The following is a 17,555-nucleotide window of genomic DNA, read 5'->3' as shown; positions in this document are numbered from 1 at the left end:
TATGTGACCCCTATTGGAACTACATCTCGTATGGATTTTTATCCTTATTGGGATTCCAGAGGGGGTTTAACATTAATATTGCCCACAATTTTACTTTACTTTTATACGACTGGACACTAAAATATAATCCACCTTTTCCCTTTCTACTTACATTAACACCTTTTAATCTACTACTATGACATGTTGGGTTTTTGGGAGGTTTTTTTCTTATTTTATTTTTTTATTATTATTGTTTTATTGTTATTTTATTATTTACTTTTTTTATCCTTCTCATTGTTTTAAATGGATGTTAAAAGTTAGGTGATAGCTCTTTTGACTTAAGTTAAGTCACAGCACCAATCACATAGTTTTATGCAGGTTCATGTTATGGTTAATATGGAGATATCATTCATCAATCTCATTTCCATTATGGTGGAGGTGGTGGACGGGACGGCCTAGGGAAATGAATTAAAATGGGGCAGACCTTCCCGTCTACTCTCCTCCGACATAAATACCAGATTAACCAGACATATTTTATTGTCAATATTCTACTTTTTACCTAATCATTTGTAGAAACCCTGTTTTAACCCTTTGTATAAACACTTTTTAACTTCCTTGTAAATAAAGTTTATTTAACCATTAATTAGTATTTTTATCTAATCAAATGTATAAACGTTTTTTTTTTTTTAATTGTTTTTTTTTACTATCACTCTCCCCACCCCTCTCGTTGTGAGCACAGTTTCTGGCCCTAGTCAGAAATCGTACTCGCAACGAGCGTGCTTGAACATTAAATTGATATAAGCACGTTAATTCCCGACATCTGACCTGACAGTCATTTGTGGGCATACATACATACATACATACATACATACAACAACACATGTACAGGAGAAACAAAACACAAGCAAACAATACATAAACATACATATAAAAATGGTTGCTGCTGGATATAATCGGAAAATGCCTTTAAAAAAATTTATTTTCTTAATTTATCTGCTTTATAGAGAAATTTTCCAAAATTACATATGTTAATCAAGGGTTCAAAAATCGATGCCCATGCCAAGTGGAATTTTCATGCTGGGCAAGTAAATATGTTAACTGCATATGCCCGATGACAAGACTTAAGTGACTAATGTAACACCTAAAACCTTTTTAAAATTTTGTTACAAATCCTGGTAAAACCTTTGGAAAGAGTTCCAATCGTGCGAGCATTTACATAGCTCTAAGGATAACTAACCCTAACCCTAAATGCTGGAATGATCGGAACTCTTGCCAATGTGTTGCACACCAAAACTGAAAACAATGTGTTGAAAAGTTCTATAACAATTTTAGAGTTATTCCCCTTTCACTATCAACTAAGATCGGTCATTTCCGCCACTGAACGTTAAACTGAATTCAATACGCTTTACAGCTCATATAAAAATAAAGTATACATGCCTTGTGTGTGCAATCATAATGTTTAATCCTTCCAAACATATTAAATGAGGTGGGATACAGTTTTAAAATGTCATATTCAAATCAAATTAGACGTTAATATGGTTCCGGAATCTGCTCTTTGCAAATGAACGGGGGCGTAAAGCAAATTTATAATTTCCGAGTTCACTTATTATGAACTGTATACTTATAAAAGATGCTAGACGTTTTAGTTTAGATATAATAAACCTTGTAGCAGAAAAGACTTAATGTGTTTCAGTACTTTGCAAATGTAAATCTACGTTCGTGTAAAATGAACGGGTACGGTGAAGTTAGATTTCATTAGCCCTACACCATAATCGTGATGGTGCGATGCCCTCTAAGCATACATGAATATATTCATTTTTTCTGCTTTATTACTAGTTTTTAACAAATAAATTATGCTCAATAAGTTAAAAATACAAGGCTGCAATCGATGTACACCCCCTCCCCGGCTGTTGTTTACCAATCCCTAAAAATATTTGAACCAATGCCAGCCATAAAAGAATGGTTCACGAGTGGAAAGGGGTCTCACAACATACAAGTGGTCACTAAGGCATACATCGACACAATAATTATATTTAGATGAACAAGTGGACATTACCAAACAAATAACAAAGTTTAAATCAACAAATGGACACTATTTAAAAAATAAAGTTTAAATCAATAAATAGAGAAGACAGCTGATACTACTGGACAGACATATACATTTAGTACTTCCTGGGTAAGTGTTGTAACCTATTGGCAAAATTCTTTATTTGTGCAATTAACCAATTACTTTCAATATAATTACATTATTAAGCACTGTATTAAATTAAATAGGAGTAACACAATTGGTTACCTTAAGAAGTATGGGCAAGTGGGAAAAATATATGGGGCAAGTGAATATCTGATTGGCACTTGCCCTGTGGCAAGTAATTTTTTTGAAAATTTTTGAACCCCTGGTTAATTGTTTTACATCTATTCTATATCATACAATTGCACCAGTACTGTACATTGCAGGTCCCATTGAGTGGCTGACCCTGTGGTTTGACATGCCCTTCATGATGCTGATAGGAGACGTCCGGCAGGGAGCGTTCTACGCCATGTTGCTCTCATTCTGGATTATATTTGCTGGAGAACACATGATGGTTCGTTGACATTATCTAGGTCCTGGTCATGGTGTATATACGGTATATATAGTCAGTAGTATAGAAGTCATTTTGTTTTACATGGGAATAACATTTTGCTTGTGTCTGGGTGTCTTTAATGTGAATGTCAGTGAATTTTTTTACACCCATATTTAAAAATACAGAACATTATGTTATGGTGCTGTCTCTCTGTTCATCATTTTGTTCAAAGAATATCTTCCATACTATATCATGTAGGATCAACGATATGAGCATAAAATGAAAATCTTGTCCAGCAAAACATTTTTAATACTGTATGAGGCAGGATCATCACATGGTGTAGTACATTTAGTACAGCCTAGGAATTATGTGTACCAGAAATTGTGTATATGCCATAATTAAAGGGACATTCCTGAGTTTGCTGCACTGTTTTAAGATGTCATCGACTAACAGAGACTTTTTAATTATTGTAATTACATATCAAATATATTTTTCTGCATAAAATATTAGTGGCTGTATGTTAAACTTGTTTCTGATTGTTCTAATATTTGTACTAGGTTAAATTTCATCTTATTTCCTAATATTAAGAGGACCAGAAACACATTGAATATCAGACACCGATATTCTAAACAAGAAAATATATTTAATATGTAAGTTTAATCGTAGAAATATGGGGCGGGACATAGCCCATTGGTAAAGCGTTCGCTTGATGCGCAGTCGGTCTAGGATCGATCCCCATTGGTGGACCCATTGGGCTGTTTCTCGTTCCAGCCAGTGCTTCACAACTGGTGTAACAAAGGCTGTGGTATGTACTATCCTGTCTGTGGGATGGTGCATATAAAAGATCCCTTGCTGCTAATCGAAAAAGAGTAGCCCATGAAGTGGCGACAGTGGGTTTCCTCTCTCAATATCTGTGTGGTCCTTAACATATGTCTGACGCCATATAACCGTAAATAAAATGTGTTGAGTGCGTCGTTAAATAAAACATTTTTTTTTTTTTTTTTTTTTTTTCCTAGAAATATTTTATTAGTCAGAAACACCTTACAATGAAGCAAACTCATTAAGCATTTCTCCTGTGTCTACAGTCCGTCCCACAAGGAACACCTTTTTCGTGTTATGGAATGTACTATAAGTTATTTATTTCTGAGCTGAATGTTTTCTAAATAGGACAAAAATAGTGTGTGTTTTTTTTTGTTAATTCCAAAACACATTTACTTTTCTTCTTATGTTAAACAAAACTGAACTTAATTACAAAAAACATTTTTGTAGGAGGATGGGATGGACTATGGTGTTCTTTAGTTTTGTCTTCAAATGATATTTTAATTTTGTATCATTGTTCTCACATGGGTAAGAGCTAATGACCGTTAATAATAGTTATTATGCGTCGCAGGTTTTATTAGTCTACCGGTCTGTCTGTCCGTCCTTCTGTTCCACATAGTTTTCCGGATGTTTTTTCCACAATGCCACAAGATATTGAGATTAAATTTTGTATATAGCTTTATCAAGTTACAAATCAACTTTGACTTTCATGACAATTTACCCATTTTTGACAGAATTATAGCCCTTGAATTTAAGAGATACAAAAATTTGTTGGCCCCAGTAGGGACATGTAGTACTCTCTGAATGCTTGTTATGAATTGTTATTGCATAAATAAATGTTGTTAATTTGTTTTCAGGATCAGTTGGAAAGGAACAGACTTGTAATATACTGGAAACACTTGGGAGCTGTGGTGTTCGGCTGTCTCGCTCTCTTTGTGTTTGAGATTTGTGAAAGGTATTGATCAAACATATAAAAGTTGGGGTGGGTTTTCTAATTTTAATGAAAACAAATTGATCCATGAATGCAGGGTTCACACTGGAAAGTAATATAATTTTCAAACATATATATGTGCATGGCTTTGGCTTTGGCTTTTTAAAGAGTAATTTATACAAAATATTGATAGCAGTCTATATATATATTTATTTTATAAATGCTGATGAATTATTGTTTTTCCGGGTGGTAAAGTGCTCGGCTGATGCATGGTCACTCTGGGATCGATCCCCATCGGTGGGCCATGATGGGTATTTCAAAGGCTGTGGCATGTACTATCCTGTCTGTGGGGCGGTGCATATCACAAATCCCTTGCTACTAATCAAAACAAATGTAGCAGAAGTCCTTTCTAAGACCATATGTCAAGTTACCAAATGTTTGACATCCAATAGCCAGATGATTAATAAATCAATGTGCTCTAGTGGTGTCGTTAAACAAAACAAACTTTTAACTTTTATTTTCATTTCAACTTATTTTCGTGCTTATATCCAATTAAGGTTCAAGCACGCTGTCCTGGGCACACACCTCAGCTATCTGGGCTGTCTGTCCAGGACAGTGCGTTAGTGGTTAGCGAGAGAGAAAAGGGTGTAGTGGTCTTACACCTACCCATTGATTCATTTTAAAACTCTCTGTGTGGGAGCCAGTACCAGTCTGCGAACCCTGTACCTACCAGCCTTATTTTCGATGGATTAACCACGACACCACTTTTATTGTTTTCCAGAGGTGTTCAGCTGTCCAATCCATTCTACAGCATTTGGGTGACAGAGACCGGAAGACATCTGGCTGTATCCTTGTGTAGGATTGCACTGTCCTGGGCCCTGTTCCAAGAAGCGTTCTCAGTGCTACAAACATCCTAAGTGCATGGGGTAGCTATACACGTACAGGGATCTTAGGGCTAAGATCGCTTTGTGGGACAGGGCCCTGGGCCCAATTCCACAAAGTGATTTTGGTGCTAAGATAATCTTAGTTGCATACGGTAGTTATGCACATACAGTGATCTTAGCACTAAGATCGCTTTGTGGAACGAGGCCCTGATGATCACCAAAACATCCCTTTTCTCCATTTCACCCTCATCAAGTGTTGAATAAATACTGAATTAATGTCATGATCTTTTTCTGTTATGTGCCTTAACCGTAATGTAGCTGGCATTCATTATCCTGGCTGGCTTTGCAGCATGCACCTATTTCATCTTCCTGTGTTATATGGTGTACAAAGTGTTCCGAAACATCAGCTCTAAAAGCACAGCTCTGCCTCAGATGAGCAGTGTGCGCAGAAAATACTACAAGGTTGGTTCTTTTTTTGTGTTTTTCTTAACATGTTCATCTCAGGGCTTGCTCTGGGTGATCAGAAAATTTTGTCAAATTATCTATTGAATTGAAAAAAATCACAGAAATCAAGAGTTATTTTTTAACAAATTGTCAATTATTACATGAAATTATTTCATTATCTATTGAACTGAAAAAATTGAAGAAATCAAGAGTTATTTTTTAACAAATTGTTAAAAATTACATGAAATTATTTCGCCAAATTAAAATAAAATTTCTCATCTACTTTAAAAATTCACATTTTGCAAATTTGATGAGTGCCAGAGCTATCGGTGCATATAAGTTATATACAACTCTTCTTTTGTATGTTGTATGTCTAAGATTTCTTTGTCTTTTTATTATGTTCAATAATTTTTTGCAACAAACAAAATTATTTGAAGTGATTATTTGGGCTGGCATTCAGTTTTTTAGAGAAAATATTGCAACTGACATTTCCATGTTACTAATCTGACTAATTAGCTGGAGACCATGATCACCTAAAACAAAGTTTGAAAACAGGACACACTCTGAAATGAATTTTGGTTTAGCCAGTTTTCAGATACACAGTATTTTCTTGAAAATTATTAATTTAGAAAACATTTCATAAGCTAAAGACTAAATGTTGTAGCCACCTTGTATAAAATTAGCAATGGGCTAATTTGGCAATGGACAGGATAATGCAGGGCTCACCCTGTCCATTGCCAAATTAGCCAATTGCTAATTTTTATGTAAAGTAGCTAAAAAAATTAGTGATTGGCTAATGAAATATTCCTTATAATTAATGACTTTTAAGGAAATACTCTACATATCTGAAAATTGGCTAAAACAAAATTTGTTCCAGTGTGAGCCCTGGCCGTAAGCTCTGAAACAAAAGTGTAAATTTTAATGTCCCTGTGCTGTGTGTTTCCAGGGCCTGATTTTCCGATTCAAGTTCCTGATGCTGACCACCCTGCTGTGTGCCGCACTGACCGTCATCTTCTTCATCATCAGTCAGGTCAGCGAGGGGCGCTGGAAGTGGGGGGACGAGGGCATCAGTCTCGAGTACTCCAGTGCCTTTCTCACAGGTCAGTACGGGAGACTGGTTACTTTTGTTACAATGGTCACTAATATGTAGACTGGCAGCCACTATTGTAGAATGGTCAGTAATGTAGAAAAGAAAGAAATGTTTTATTTAACGATGCACTCAACACATTTTGTTTACGGTTATATGGCGTCAGACATATGGTTAAAGACCACACAGATATGAGAGAGGAAACCCACTGTCACCACTTCATGGGCTACTCTTTTTGATTAGCAGCAAGGGATCTTTTATATGCACCATCCCACAGACTACAGCCTTTGATATACCAGTCGTGGTGCACTGGCTAGAACAACTGACAGGAATCGATCCCAAACCGACCGTGCATCAGGCGGGCGTGTTACCACTGAACTACGTCCTGCCCCGGTCAGTAATATAGACTGGTGGCCACAGTGGACTGGTCACTTTTGTAGAATGGTCAGTAATGTACACTGGTGGCCACAGTGAATGGTCACTATTGTAGAAAGATCAGTAATGTAGACTTATGGTCACTATTGAAGAAAGGTCAGTAATGTAGACTTGTGGCCACAGTGGACTGGTCACTATAGCAGAAAGGTCAGTAATGTAGACTTGCGTCCACAGTGGACTGGTCACTTTTGTAGAATTGTCAGTAATGTAGACTTGTGGCCACAGTGGACTGGTCACTATTGTAGAAAGGTCAGTAATGTAGACTTGTGGCCACAGTGAACTGGTCACTGTTGTAGAAAGGTCAGTAATATAGACTTGTAGCCACAGTGAACTGGTCACTGTTGTAGAAAGGTCAGTAATGTAGACTTGTGGCCACAGTGAACTGGTCACTATTGTAGAAAGGTCAGTAATGTAGACTTGTGGCCACAGAGGACTGGCCAGTATGATAAACCGATCACGTCCACAGACAGTACAGTAAACTGGAAAGCACAGTGGAACGGTTAGAAGGGTGGACTAGTCAAGACTAAAGAAGAGGTCAGTACTTAGGATTTCCACATGCACGTTCACTGCCTGGGTTGTCTCTTCAGGAATGAGATTACTAAGCTTTAAAGTAATATAATAAAATATGATGGTATGATCATTTGTTGTTGGTGTTTGCTGTAGACGATTCAAGATGTATTTCATTGTGTAAATCTGAAATTCTTAATTCTATAATTAAGAAATATAATTCATACAAGTTGTTTATTGCATGCAAATTTTGTTAAAAACTAATGTTTTGTCATGTTTCAGGAGTGTATGGCATATGGAATGTTTACGTGATTGCTTTGCTCTCCCTGTATGCGCCATCCCACAAGAATGTTACAGATATAGGTAAGGTTCAAACTTGTTTCGGGTGTGGGTGGACCTTCAAAGTAAGGATAACATAAGGAGTTTCTGCATTGTGATGGACTTGCTGTTGCCTTTCATTATTTTAACTACACCTTTAGACTGCTGAATTCATTTTTGACAAAAACCACATTGGGGGTGGGGGTGGGGTTATGTGAAAGCATAGTTATTGTTGGTTTTTGGGGGGGGGGGTTCTAATTTTGAGATTTTAGAGTAGCTAATGTTATTTAAATTAATTAAAAATCAATAAATTTATGCTTTCTTATGCACATTTCTTGCCAGATGTCCAGTATTTGAGCCATTACTCCCAATCACTGTTTTGCTGACCACAGTTTGTTTTTAATATACAGAACTTCAATTCATATCCCAGTGTTTCATGATTTTTGTTGTTAGTAAAACAGTCAAATTTATTATCAAATTAGTTCCTGATATAATTATCAATCGAAAATACTTGCCAATAACAATTTTTTCAACTGTAACAATCAGGTATTTCTCACAGAAAAATGAAAAACATAATCAGCCATTCTTTATTAAAGCTATTTTTAGTTGTTCTGTTATTATTTCCAGGCAAGCCGTATGTAAACTGGTGAGAAATAGTCATTGCAGGCCATCAAGTGTCCTATTTTTTCCTCTTATTTTTTCATGAGTCCCTATTTAGCCCAATTTTTTCCCTTTTTTTTTTTTAAATTTGTTTTTGATTTTTTGACAATTTTGTTTTTGATTTTTTGCGATGCCATCATTAAACATTGTATTAGTTAACACCCATGTCATATCAAACATTCAAATTTGAACTTGTAACTTGTATTATTCAATAGCACAATATTTTCAGACGAGAAGTACTGCAGTGTGTTTCTTGATAAAGTGTTAATTCTAGGAACCAAATTATTCACTGCACTGTCTAAATAAAGTAGTGGATTGGGATGGCTAAAGGGGTGTTGGGAGGCCACCTTCAATAAATTATTACCCATATGGTTCAAAATATCTTGGTACATATCAAAGTGACACATCCCACTAGAACGCCAAGGGGGACGTAACATCATGTAACGTCATCTATTGGTGCACTCCAACCTTACAGGAATGTCAACTAAACAAGTTGAGTGATATAAATTACGATCGATTATGGGTAATAAATAGGATATTAAACTTGCTACTATTTCGTATCATGTTTATCTTCCTCGTGTAATAATTTTCATTGTCACTCACTAAAGCTCGTGACAATTCAAAATTATTTCACTCGGAACATAAATATGATATGAAATGGAAGCTTTTTTAATATCCTATAAATATGAACCTATTTTATTCCTACGATAGTCCTGTTTTTTCCCCCCATATTATTTATTCAGTGGGTTGATTCCTATTATCCTACTTTTTGAGGTGACTATCATTTGATGGACTGTCATTATGCCCTATTTTCGTACATTTGCTCATAAAAATTCCTGTTTTTCTGAGGAAATATTTCTTTCTTAAATTGTTTTTGACCCATTGCTTCACTTGACACCCTGGAATTGGTATATGCCCTGCATGCAGTATATGGTGTCAATTTACCTGACATCAAGTGAGATGTCTCACAGTATACTAATGGTTAATTTATACTATAACAAATATTTATAATTTACATTATGTACATCTTCACAAACAGAACAGACAAAAACATTTCCATTTATTAATTTCTCAATTAATATCGCAATATACGGTACATATCCTATAATCCTGCAAGAAGAGTTCGAAAATTATATTTATTGTAGTTTTTGTATACAATGTGTGAGACATCTGTCTAGAAACTATTTTGTGGTTTGATGTTAAGCAAAATATATGGCATCATTTATAAAAATCTTAGATGCTAGTTACATGTACATTTTGTCACATCAAAAAAGTTTTCTTAAACTTTTATTTCATAATTAAATAAGCAAGTATTGTTATTTTTATCATCACGGGACGAGACATAGCCCAGTGGTAAAGCACTTGCTTTATGCGCAGTCGGTTTGGGATCGATTCCCGTCAGTGGGCCCAATGGACTATTTTTTCGCTCCAGCCAGTGCACCATGACTGGTACATCAAAGGCCGTGATATGTATTATCCTGTCTATGGGATGGTGCATATAAAAGATCCCTTGCTGCTAATCGAAAAGAGTAGTCCATGAAGTGGTGACAGTGGGTTTCCTCTCTCAGTATATGTGTGGTCCTTAACCATATGTCTGACGCCATATAACTGTAAATAAAATGTGTTGAGTGGATCATTAAATAAAACATTTCTTCTTTTATCATGACACAAAATGAGTTTTTTCAAAATCACAATATAAGGCGGATGTTATTAAAATATACTCTGACATAAAGCTGTTGATTCAGGCTTGTGTCACGTATTTTAGTCACTCACTAAATATATATATAGAGAATACTACACTCATTTCGGTTTAATACCATTTTTATGGACAAGTACATTAGAAAATGGTATCTATTGAGCGAAAGCGAGCTAGATACCATTTTCTAATGTACAAGTGCATTAAAATGGTATTAAACTAAAAGGAATGTAATATTTATTAAACTGAAAGGAATGTAGTATTTTATTTATTACCTACCTATAATTATTGCTTAGAATTCATCAAACAAAAGTAAACATTCAGAGCAGCTGGTGTCAGCATAGGCCCCGCCCACAATAGAGGTTAATGACCTAGATTTTGATTTCACTATAACTGTCAAAATTACCATGTTGACATCCAATAGCCAATCATTAATAAATCAATGTGCTCTAGTGGTGTCATTAAACAAAACAAACTTCTTCTTCTCTTGTCGTTGTATCTTGCTACTGTGTACAGTGATTGCTGGATAAAGTTGTGTGTGTGGTGTTTTCAGACTCACCCAATACGAGCCAGGAGGAGGAGGTTCAACTCACTCAGATTCCCTCCGAGGTGTCCGCGATGACCGCGTTCACAAGCAAGGCTGCTGCAGACTAGCTGAAAACCATGATCCTTGGTACTTGCACGACGCTGCTACCTATAGCAGCTTGGAGACAAAACTATAGTCCATCCCACAGAGAACGCCTTTTTTCATGTTGTGGAATTAACTTCAAGCCAATTGTGTTCTAAATTGGAGACAAAAAATAGTTGTTGTTTTTTGTTATTTCCAAAACACTTTTAATTTTCTTTTTACATGAAACAAAACTGAAATTATTTACAAAATAAAACATTTTTGTAAGAGGATGGGACGGACTATAGTACTGTACTTTTTTTACCAGTGGGTTCTAATACCTGCATGTGTTTTAACAGTACAAGGTTTCTGCTGCAAATAATTTTATGACAGCTAGTACTGAACACGACAAACAAAAATAAATCATATGTGCTGTTTAGGTGTACATTATATAAAGGAATATATGGCTGAAAACATATTTGCATTTAAACCAGGACTTGCTTGCAATGTGGCTTAAAGATCTGTAGATATTTTGTTGGCAAAAGTGTTGTTCCAATGAGCAGAGTTACATAAGATGAATTTTAAAACAAAATATTCATCATAGCCCGTGTTGTATACAAAATTAGAAATATAAGAGTTGTGATTATTATTTGTGATTGTACTCGATGCCAGATTTACATTCTAAGGATATTGGTTTTTTGTTTGTTTTTTTACCAAAGTTTTATAGTTCTGCTGGTCAGAAAATTTATTATTTAGTTTTCGAATCACAAGTCAAATAAAAACCTTATTGTTATTAAACCACAAGGATAGAGTAATTATAATGTTTTTGAAAGACAAAAACATTTGGATAACAATGGTTTCATCTTTAAAACTAATAATATTTTGTATAGATATTAGTTATTTTGGATATAGTTTTGTAACCACCAAGATAGAATAATATTTATGAAAGAAAAACGTATTTGGACATCAATGGCTTCATCTTTAAAACTAAAAATATTTTGTTTAGATATCAGTTATTTTGAATATCAAGTTTTGTATCCAGTATAACCATTTTACAATGTACTGGGGTTTTTTACTGTTTGGATTTAATTTGTAAAATGAAATTCATAATTTTTAAAGAGTAAATGTATGGTATGTCAGTCTACATGATAAAGTTATGCGTGTAAGTTCTTTTGTTTATCTGTTGTGCAATACTATATTTATCTGGCATTGTTTCGATATTACTCTTTATTTCATAGTTTGAAACTGCTGAGTTTATAGTAATGGTTTACATTTTTTTAAATATACATACAGATGTACATGTATCTGTATTTTCCAGTGTTTGTATATGTAGCATTGTATTTAGTAATTTCTTTACCCGGTACTTACTTAAGATTTAATAGAATCGTAATAAATACATATTTTACTGGCTGTCTGTGAAATTAACAATTGGGAAGAATGTTATATGTGAATTATATATATTACAAAGGTGCACATAACAAAACAGTACTTATATGTTGATTAATGTTGGAATGTTGTATTAATGTACTCATTTGTCTTTACACACCTTTTTCAGTAAGTTAATTTATTAGCTTGATGAAGTCAATTCATTGTAACAAAAAGGGATTCAGAATTTTTCTTTCATTATAATAATTTCGAAAGGTTATATATCAATTATGAAATTTGCATATTAAGTAATTTTAAATCAGGTTTCATTGGTAATACTTATATTAGCTCAGAAGTTTGGTATATATTATTACGTTAAACATAAAAAAATTCAAAATTCAGTTCTTTTTATTACAACCTGGTAAGTACATAAAAGTCAGTTTTGTTACAGTCTAATTTTGTCTCGCCATTTTGAAGTAAAAAGGCAAGATATAAGATATACATTTCCATTGGTGGTGACAGCTGCAACTTTTGCATTAAACTTTTATCATTAAAAGTTAAGTATTTTGATCAGTTTCTGACAAAATATAGGTGAGACATTTAATTGCACAGAATTTGTTTTAAAAAATATGTAATTATGACAAGTGTCTTCCATACTTTATTCTTTTTAAGCTTCCATAGATCTGCTTTTTTCCGTGCCAGTAATCAAGTGTATATTTGATATTTGTATACAATAAAGTCATGTACATTTTGGTAGTATTTTTACACTTTCAGACCAGTTACATAGTTTTATATATTGTTATAATGCATGTTTTTGCAGCTTGTATTTAATGTGTCACTTTTTAACAATGTTACAGTTAGTAGTCAATAAATTAATTGTAATGAAAAACTTTGATTTTGTTTTGGTGTGTGAATGTCATTCAAAATAAATGCATTTTAGATGTACACACATGGACATACATATGAGAGCTTGGTCATGCCCCTAAACCAAAATAGATCTCTGAGCAATTACCATTAAAAGAGAAACTGTATACATACCCACCTTTACTGTGCAATCAATGCTTTTAAAAAAAGCCCCCAAAAACCTAGTTTGTTAATACTACAGACCGGTATATATAATATTTCAAATTAAAAAAACAAAAACAAGTTTTATTTGGATGCATTTTATTTAAAATGTTTTCTGTTCCTATATTTTCATTGTCATCTAAAGTTAGCAAATAATTAAAATAAAATGAATTCTGTAGTAGATTAGTAATAATAATGAAAGCTACATTGGCACATTTATGTTGGGAACTCTTGCTTTAACAATCATACAATTAAAAAAACAAGCACTGATCTAGTAAATCTTATACCTTGCATATAAAGTAATATGTCATACAAAATACATATATATACATTTATATGTTAAAGTCAAGCTATCAAAGATGTCATTTGGTTAAGTGACTGAACAGCATTTGATGAACCAAGGGATGGGATGTATCACAATTGGTCTGGGATCGATACCCATTGGTGGACCCATTGGGCTCTTTTTCGTTCCAGCCAGTGCGCCATAACTGGTATATCAAAGGCCGTGGGATGGTACACATGAAACATCCCTTGCTATTCAAGAAAAAAAATAGCAGGTTTCCTATCAGAGACAATATGTCAAAAATTACCAAACACTGATGATTAATAAATCAGTGTGCTTTAGTGGTGTCATTAAAGCAAACAAACTTTAACTTTGATCAAACAGCTCATCTCAAATATAAGTTCAATATTACATTGCAGAATAAAGGCAACTTGTATGAGAATGCACATGATAATCAATTGCATAGCAACTGATAAGACTGCAATGTTGTTATGTCAATTGGCTGTTCTCATGGCTTATATTGTACACGGTACTCTTTATCGTGTGGCATCGCCTTTAGGGAAAATGGTATTTAAAAACACCTCAACACATTAATCTACTGTTATCTGGTGTTTGACATATGGTAATTTTAAAACTTGGTCAAGAGGAAACTTGCTGTTGCCACACATGCTACTCCCACGGAAAAAGCAGCAAGGGAACCTTTCATATGCACTTTCCCAGAGACCGGACAGACATACCACAGTCATTGATGGAAATTGATACTGATTCAGTGAACCTCCGATGTGCACACAACCACTGAGCTACATCCCGCAGTGTTGTGGAATGAAGGCAATAACGTAAATGGTTTTATTCCATGTATTTAGCCAGTGTAATTGGGACGTAGCAGGTAAAATATTCAAGAGATCTTGAATTTATTAGGTGGACACTAGTCATTACTGGTGGTTGTAGGCAAGATTTTATGCGCTGCTTTCTGCTTATCATTATTCTTCACCTTTTAAATACTGAGCTGGGTTGGTCAGTATTTTAGAATACACTAATACAAGGGAAGAGTCGTGGCTGGAGAAAAACACAGTTACGGTGACTTTTATGAGTTAGTTAATGCACACAACAGGAAATTGTGCTGGGGGAGATCTGTACTGTGGCATGTTTTATGGCTCTATCGAGTCAAGTTACCCTGGAATATATATTGAAACAATAAAATTTACTTTGAGCAGGGAGGTTTCGATCCCCAAACCCAGTTAAATGACAACTGACAGACTGACCATAACATATAAACATACACACTCAAACACATTATGTGTTACTTGGTTCTATAACTCAGAGAGTTCTTGTAAGGGGTTCATGATAGAGCATGGCTACATTTTCTTGTTAATCACTAATTACCTAAAAAAAAAATTTTTTATTAAATTTATTTGTTGCATGTAGTGACAAGAATATCCATCTTGTCAGTAGTCTCAATGTGGTCTTCATTTTTGGTGGATTATACTAAAGGCAGCCTTTAAAATGGATTTAGAATATCAGATTTTGGAACAAAATTTGTTATATCTTGTGAATCGTCTTTGAGCCCTTACATATAACATGACCATTAAGGCACAATGTCTCATATTTTTATGGAATTACTGTTCTGAAAATGGCATTCATTTCTTGGTGTTTATTTTAAGAATATAAACATTAGCAAAAAGGTGCCAAATTCAAATGCCATATTGGTGAATTATACAAATATATGTTTTTAATTTTTATTCCTTTGCAAACAATTTTAAATGATTCAGTCTGAAAGAATGATTAACAGATTAATCAAAACCATGCCCTAGTTTAATATGCATACATACAGAGCCATTTCATATAATGGTCACTTTCTTTGTTCCTTACAGACCACTGTTTATTGCAGATAATTTAAAAACTAGTGCAGTGGTTAAGCCATCGGACTACAGGCTGGTAGGTACAGGGTTCGCAGACTGGTACCGGCTCCAACTCAGAGCGAGTTCTTAAGGGCTTAATGGGTAGGTTTACGGCCACTACACCCTCTTCTCTCTCAGTAACCATTAACCAACTAATAACTAACCCACTGTCCTGGACAGATAGCTGAGGTATGTGCCCAGGACAGTGTGCTTGAATCTTAATTAGATATAAGCACAAAAATAAGTTAAAATGAAAATGAAATGTGTAATTTAGTATGAATTCTTATGCAATCTTCAGACAGTTTAAAATTATTTGCAATAAACCGTGTTTTGACTGGGACAAACAGGAGATCTGTATATAAAATAGTCCTACACAGGTTCCAGTTTTTCAAGGGCCCAGTTCAAATTAAAACTAATTTATTAAGGGTTGCATAGCATTTTGCATAATAAAGGCAAAACTCACACTGATTACATGACAACTCTCTCTTCTTTTTTTTTAAATGACGTATTAGGAAGCCTTGAATCACTGCCTTATAATATGGTTAAATTGCATTAAATATATCAAACTAACTGAAACCTCGATAATCCAAACTCTGGTAGTCTGAGAACCCTGCCTTATCTACATCCGAGATAGAAAACAAATGTTTCACTTTTAAATGCATTCATTAATCCAGATATTCAGCTCGTGGAACCAGACAGTCACTATTCTAAACAAAGTGAAACTTTACTTCATCTGACTGGAGGTAATTTCTTAGAATAGATTGTTAATTAGGGGTAAAAAAGAATAACTTGCTTTCAGGTCATTCAACTATATCTAATAAACACCAAAAGATAACGAACACAGGTCAAAATCATGAAAAAAGGTGGCAAACGTCTGTATTTAGTTGTATCATACACAGTTATGTTTTGGTTTTCTTTCAACATGTGGGTTCCAAGGTTCACAGATCTTGATTACTGTTTTGGTAACATTTTCATTGTCTGTATAAAATATAATTAATCAAATTAAGATCCTTTTTTTAAGCCAAGAAAAGACAATAGCACAAAAAAAAATGCTTTTAAAACGATGATGATGTCAGTACAAATAAATTTTAAATTCAAAAACCAGTTTAGAAATAACTTAGAAAACTGATTTGGTTATATCATAACTTGATAATTGGTAAAATACATGTGGAATTACTTTCATCAGTCTCTTAAACGAACATTAATTACCGAATATTTGTATTTGTTATTCTTAAATGTCTGCATGTTTTTGCTTGATTTTCTAACTGGGTTGTCACTCAAGGGAAGTAACTTTTCAGGTTTCATTTGATATAGAAATTTATAAATCTGGACACCTTTGTTGAAAATCATACTGTCCGAATTAACAAGGTTCCATTGTATAACATAAAATCTCGGCAGTAATTACATTGTCAACAGTGTTCGCTAAAAATGAACAGTTACATTTTCTTATTTATAGTTATGTATAGCAGTCATTTCAGTTATGATACCAAATTACAGTAACAAATGAGATGTGACGACTTTGTATCTGATTTAATAAAATACAACAGGAGACAAATTAAATTAATATATTTAAAAGTCAGATTTTCATAAGCAATCAGCTTGAAATAATTTATCAACTTTCTCTAATAATTATTTAGAACAGAAACTTTCCATTTATCACTGCACGTTGAACAATTGGGCCCTTGTGTTCACATATCATATTTGATCATATCCATTTTGCATATAAGAAAAACAGCAAAGATCACAGACAGTTTTAAGTTATAATCTCTCTACATGTGAATATGAACTTCATATGGTATGATTTATGAAACAAAACAAAAAATGTAATAAAGTGATTGCTCCAAACATAACATGGGCATTTTTAGAGAAAATGTATATATGATGAATAAGCCTAATGTTGTGTTCACACCTGCAGGTTATACTGATTTGAAATCCGTGCAGTTTCTTATTAAAACAGTTTAGTGATCACACTGTAGAGCTCTGAAATTTATTTGAAACTACCAGCCTCAGTGGCGT

The 17,555-nt window shown here is 34.0% G+C and overlaps 1 protein-coding gene across 1 annotated transcript in view; it reads left to right on the top strand.

The window, feature by feature from the left end:
• The window catches only part of LOC121374095 (protein wntless homolog), a 37,811-nt gene extending 24,629 nt beyond the window's left edge, over nucleotides 1-13,182 (top strand). Inside the window, exons 7-13 of the mRNA XM_041501015.1 lie at nucleotides 2,434-2,561; nucleotides 4,217-4,314; nucleotides 5,072-5,135; nucleotides 5,493-5,636; nucleotides 6,565-6,718; nucleotides 7,930-8,010; nucleotides 10,875-13,182. Coding sequence (XP_041356949.1) covers nucleotides 2,434-2,561; nucleotides 4,217-4,314; nucleotides 5,072-5,135; nucleotides 5,493-5,636; nucleotides 6,565-6,718; nucleotides 7,930-8,010; nucleotides 10,875-10,975 — 770 coding nt within the window. The 3' untranslated portion in view covers nucleotides 10,976-13,182. The remainder of the gene's footprint in view (nucleotides 1-2,433; nucleotides 2,562-4,216; nucleotides 4,315-5,071; nucleotides 5,136-5,492; nucleotides 5,637-6,564; nucleotides 6,719-7,929; nucleotides 8,011-10,874) is intronic.
• The last annotated feature ends 4,373 nt before the right edge of the window (nucleotides 13,183-17,555 follow it).

The sequence above is a fragment of the Gigantopelta aegis genome, chromosome 6, assembly GCF_016097555.1.
Source record: "Gigantopelta aegis isolate Gae_Host chromosome 6, Gae_host_genome, whole genome shotgun sequence".
NCBI lineage: Eukaryota > Metazoa > Mollusca > Gastropoda > Neomphalida > Peltospiridae > Gigantopelta > Gigantopelta aegis.
The sequence above is the reverse complement of the archived record's forward strand: the minus strand, read 5'-3'. Positions and strand labels throughout refer to the sequence as shown.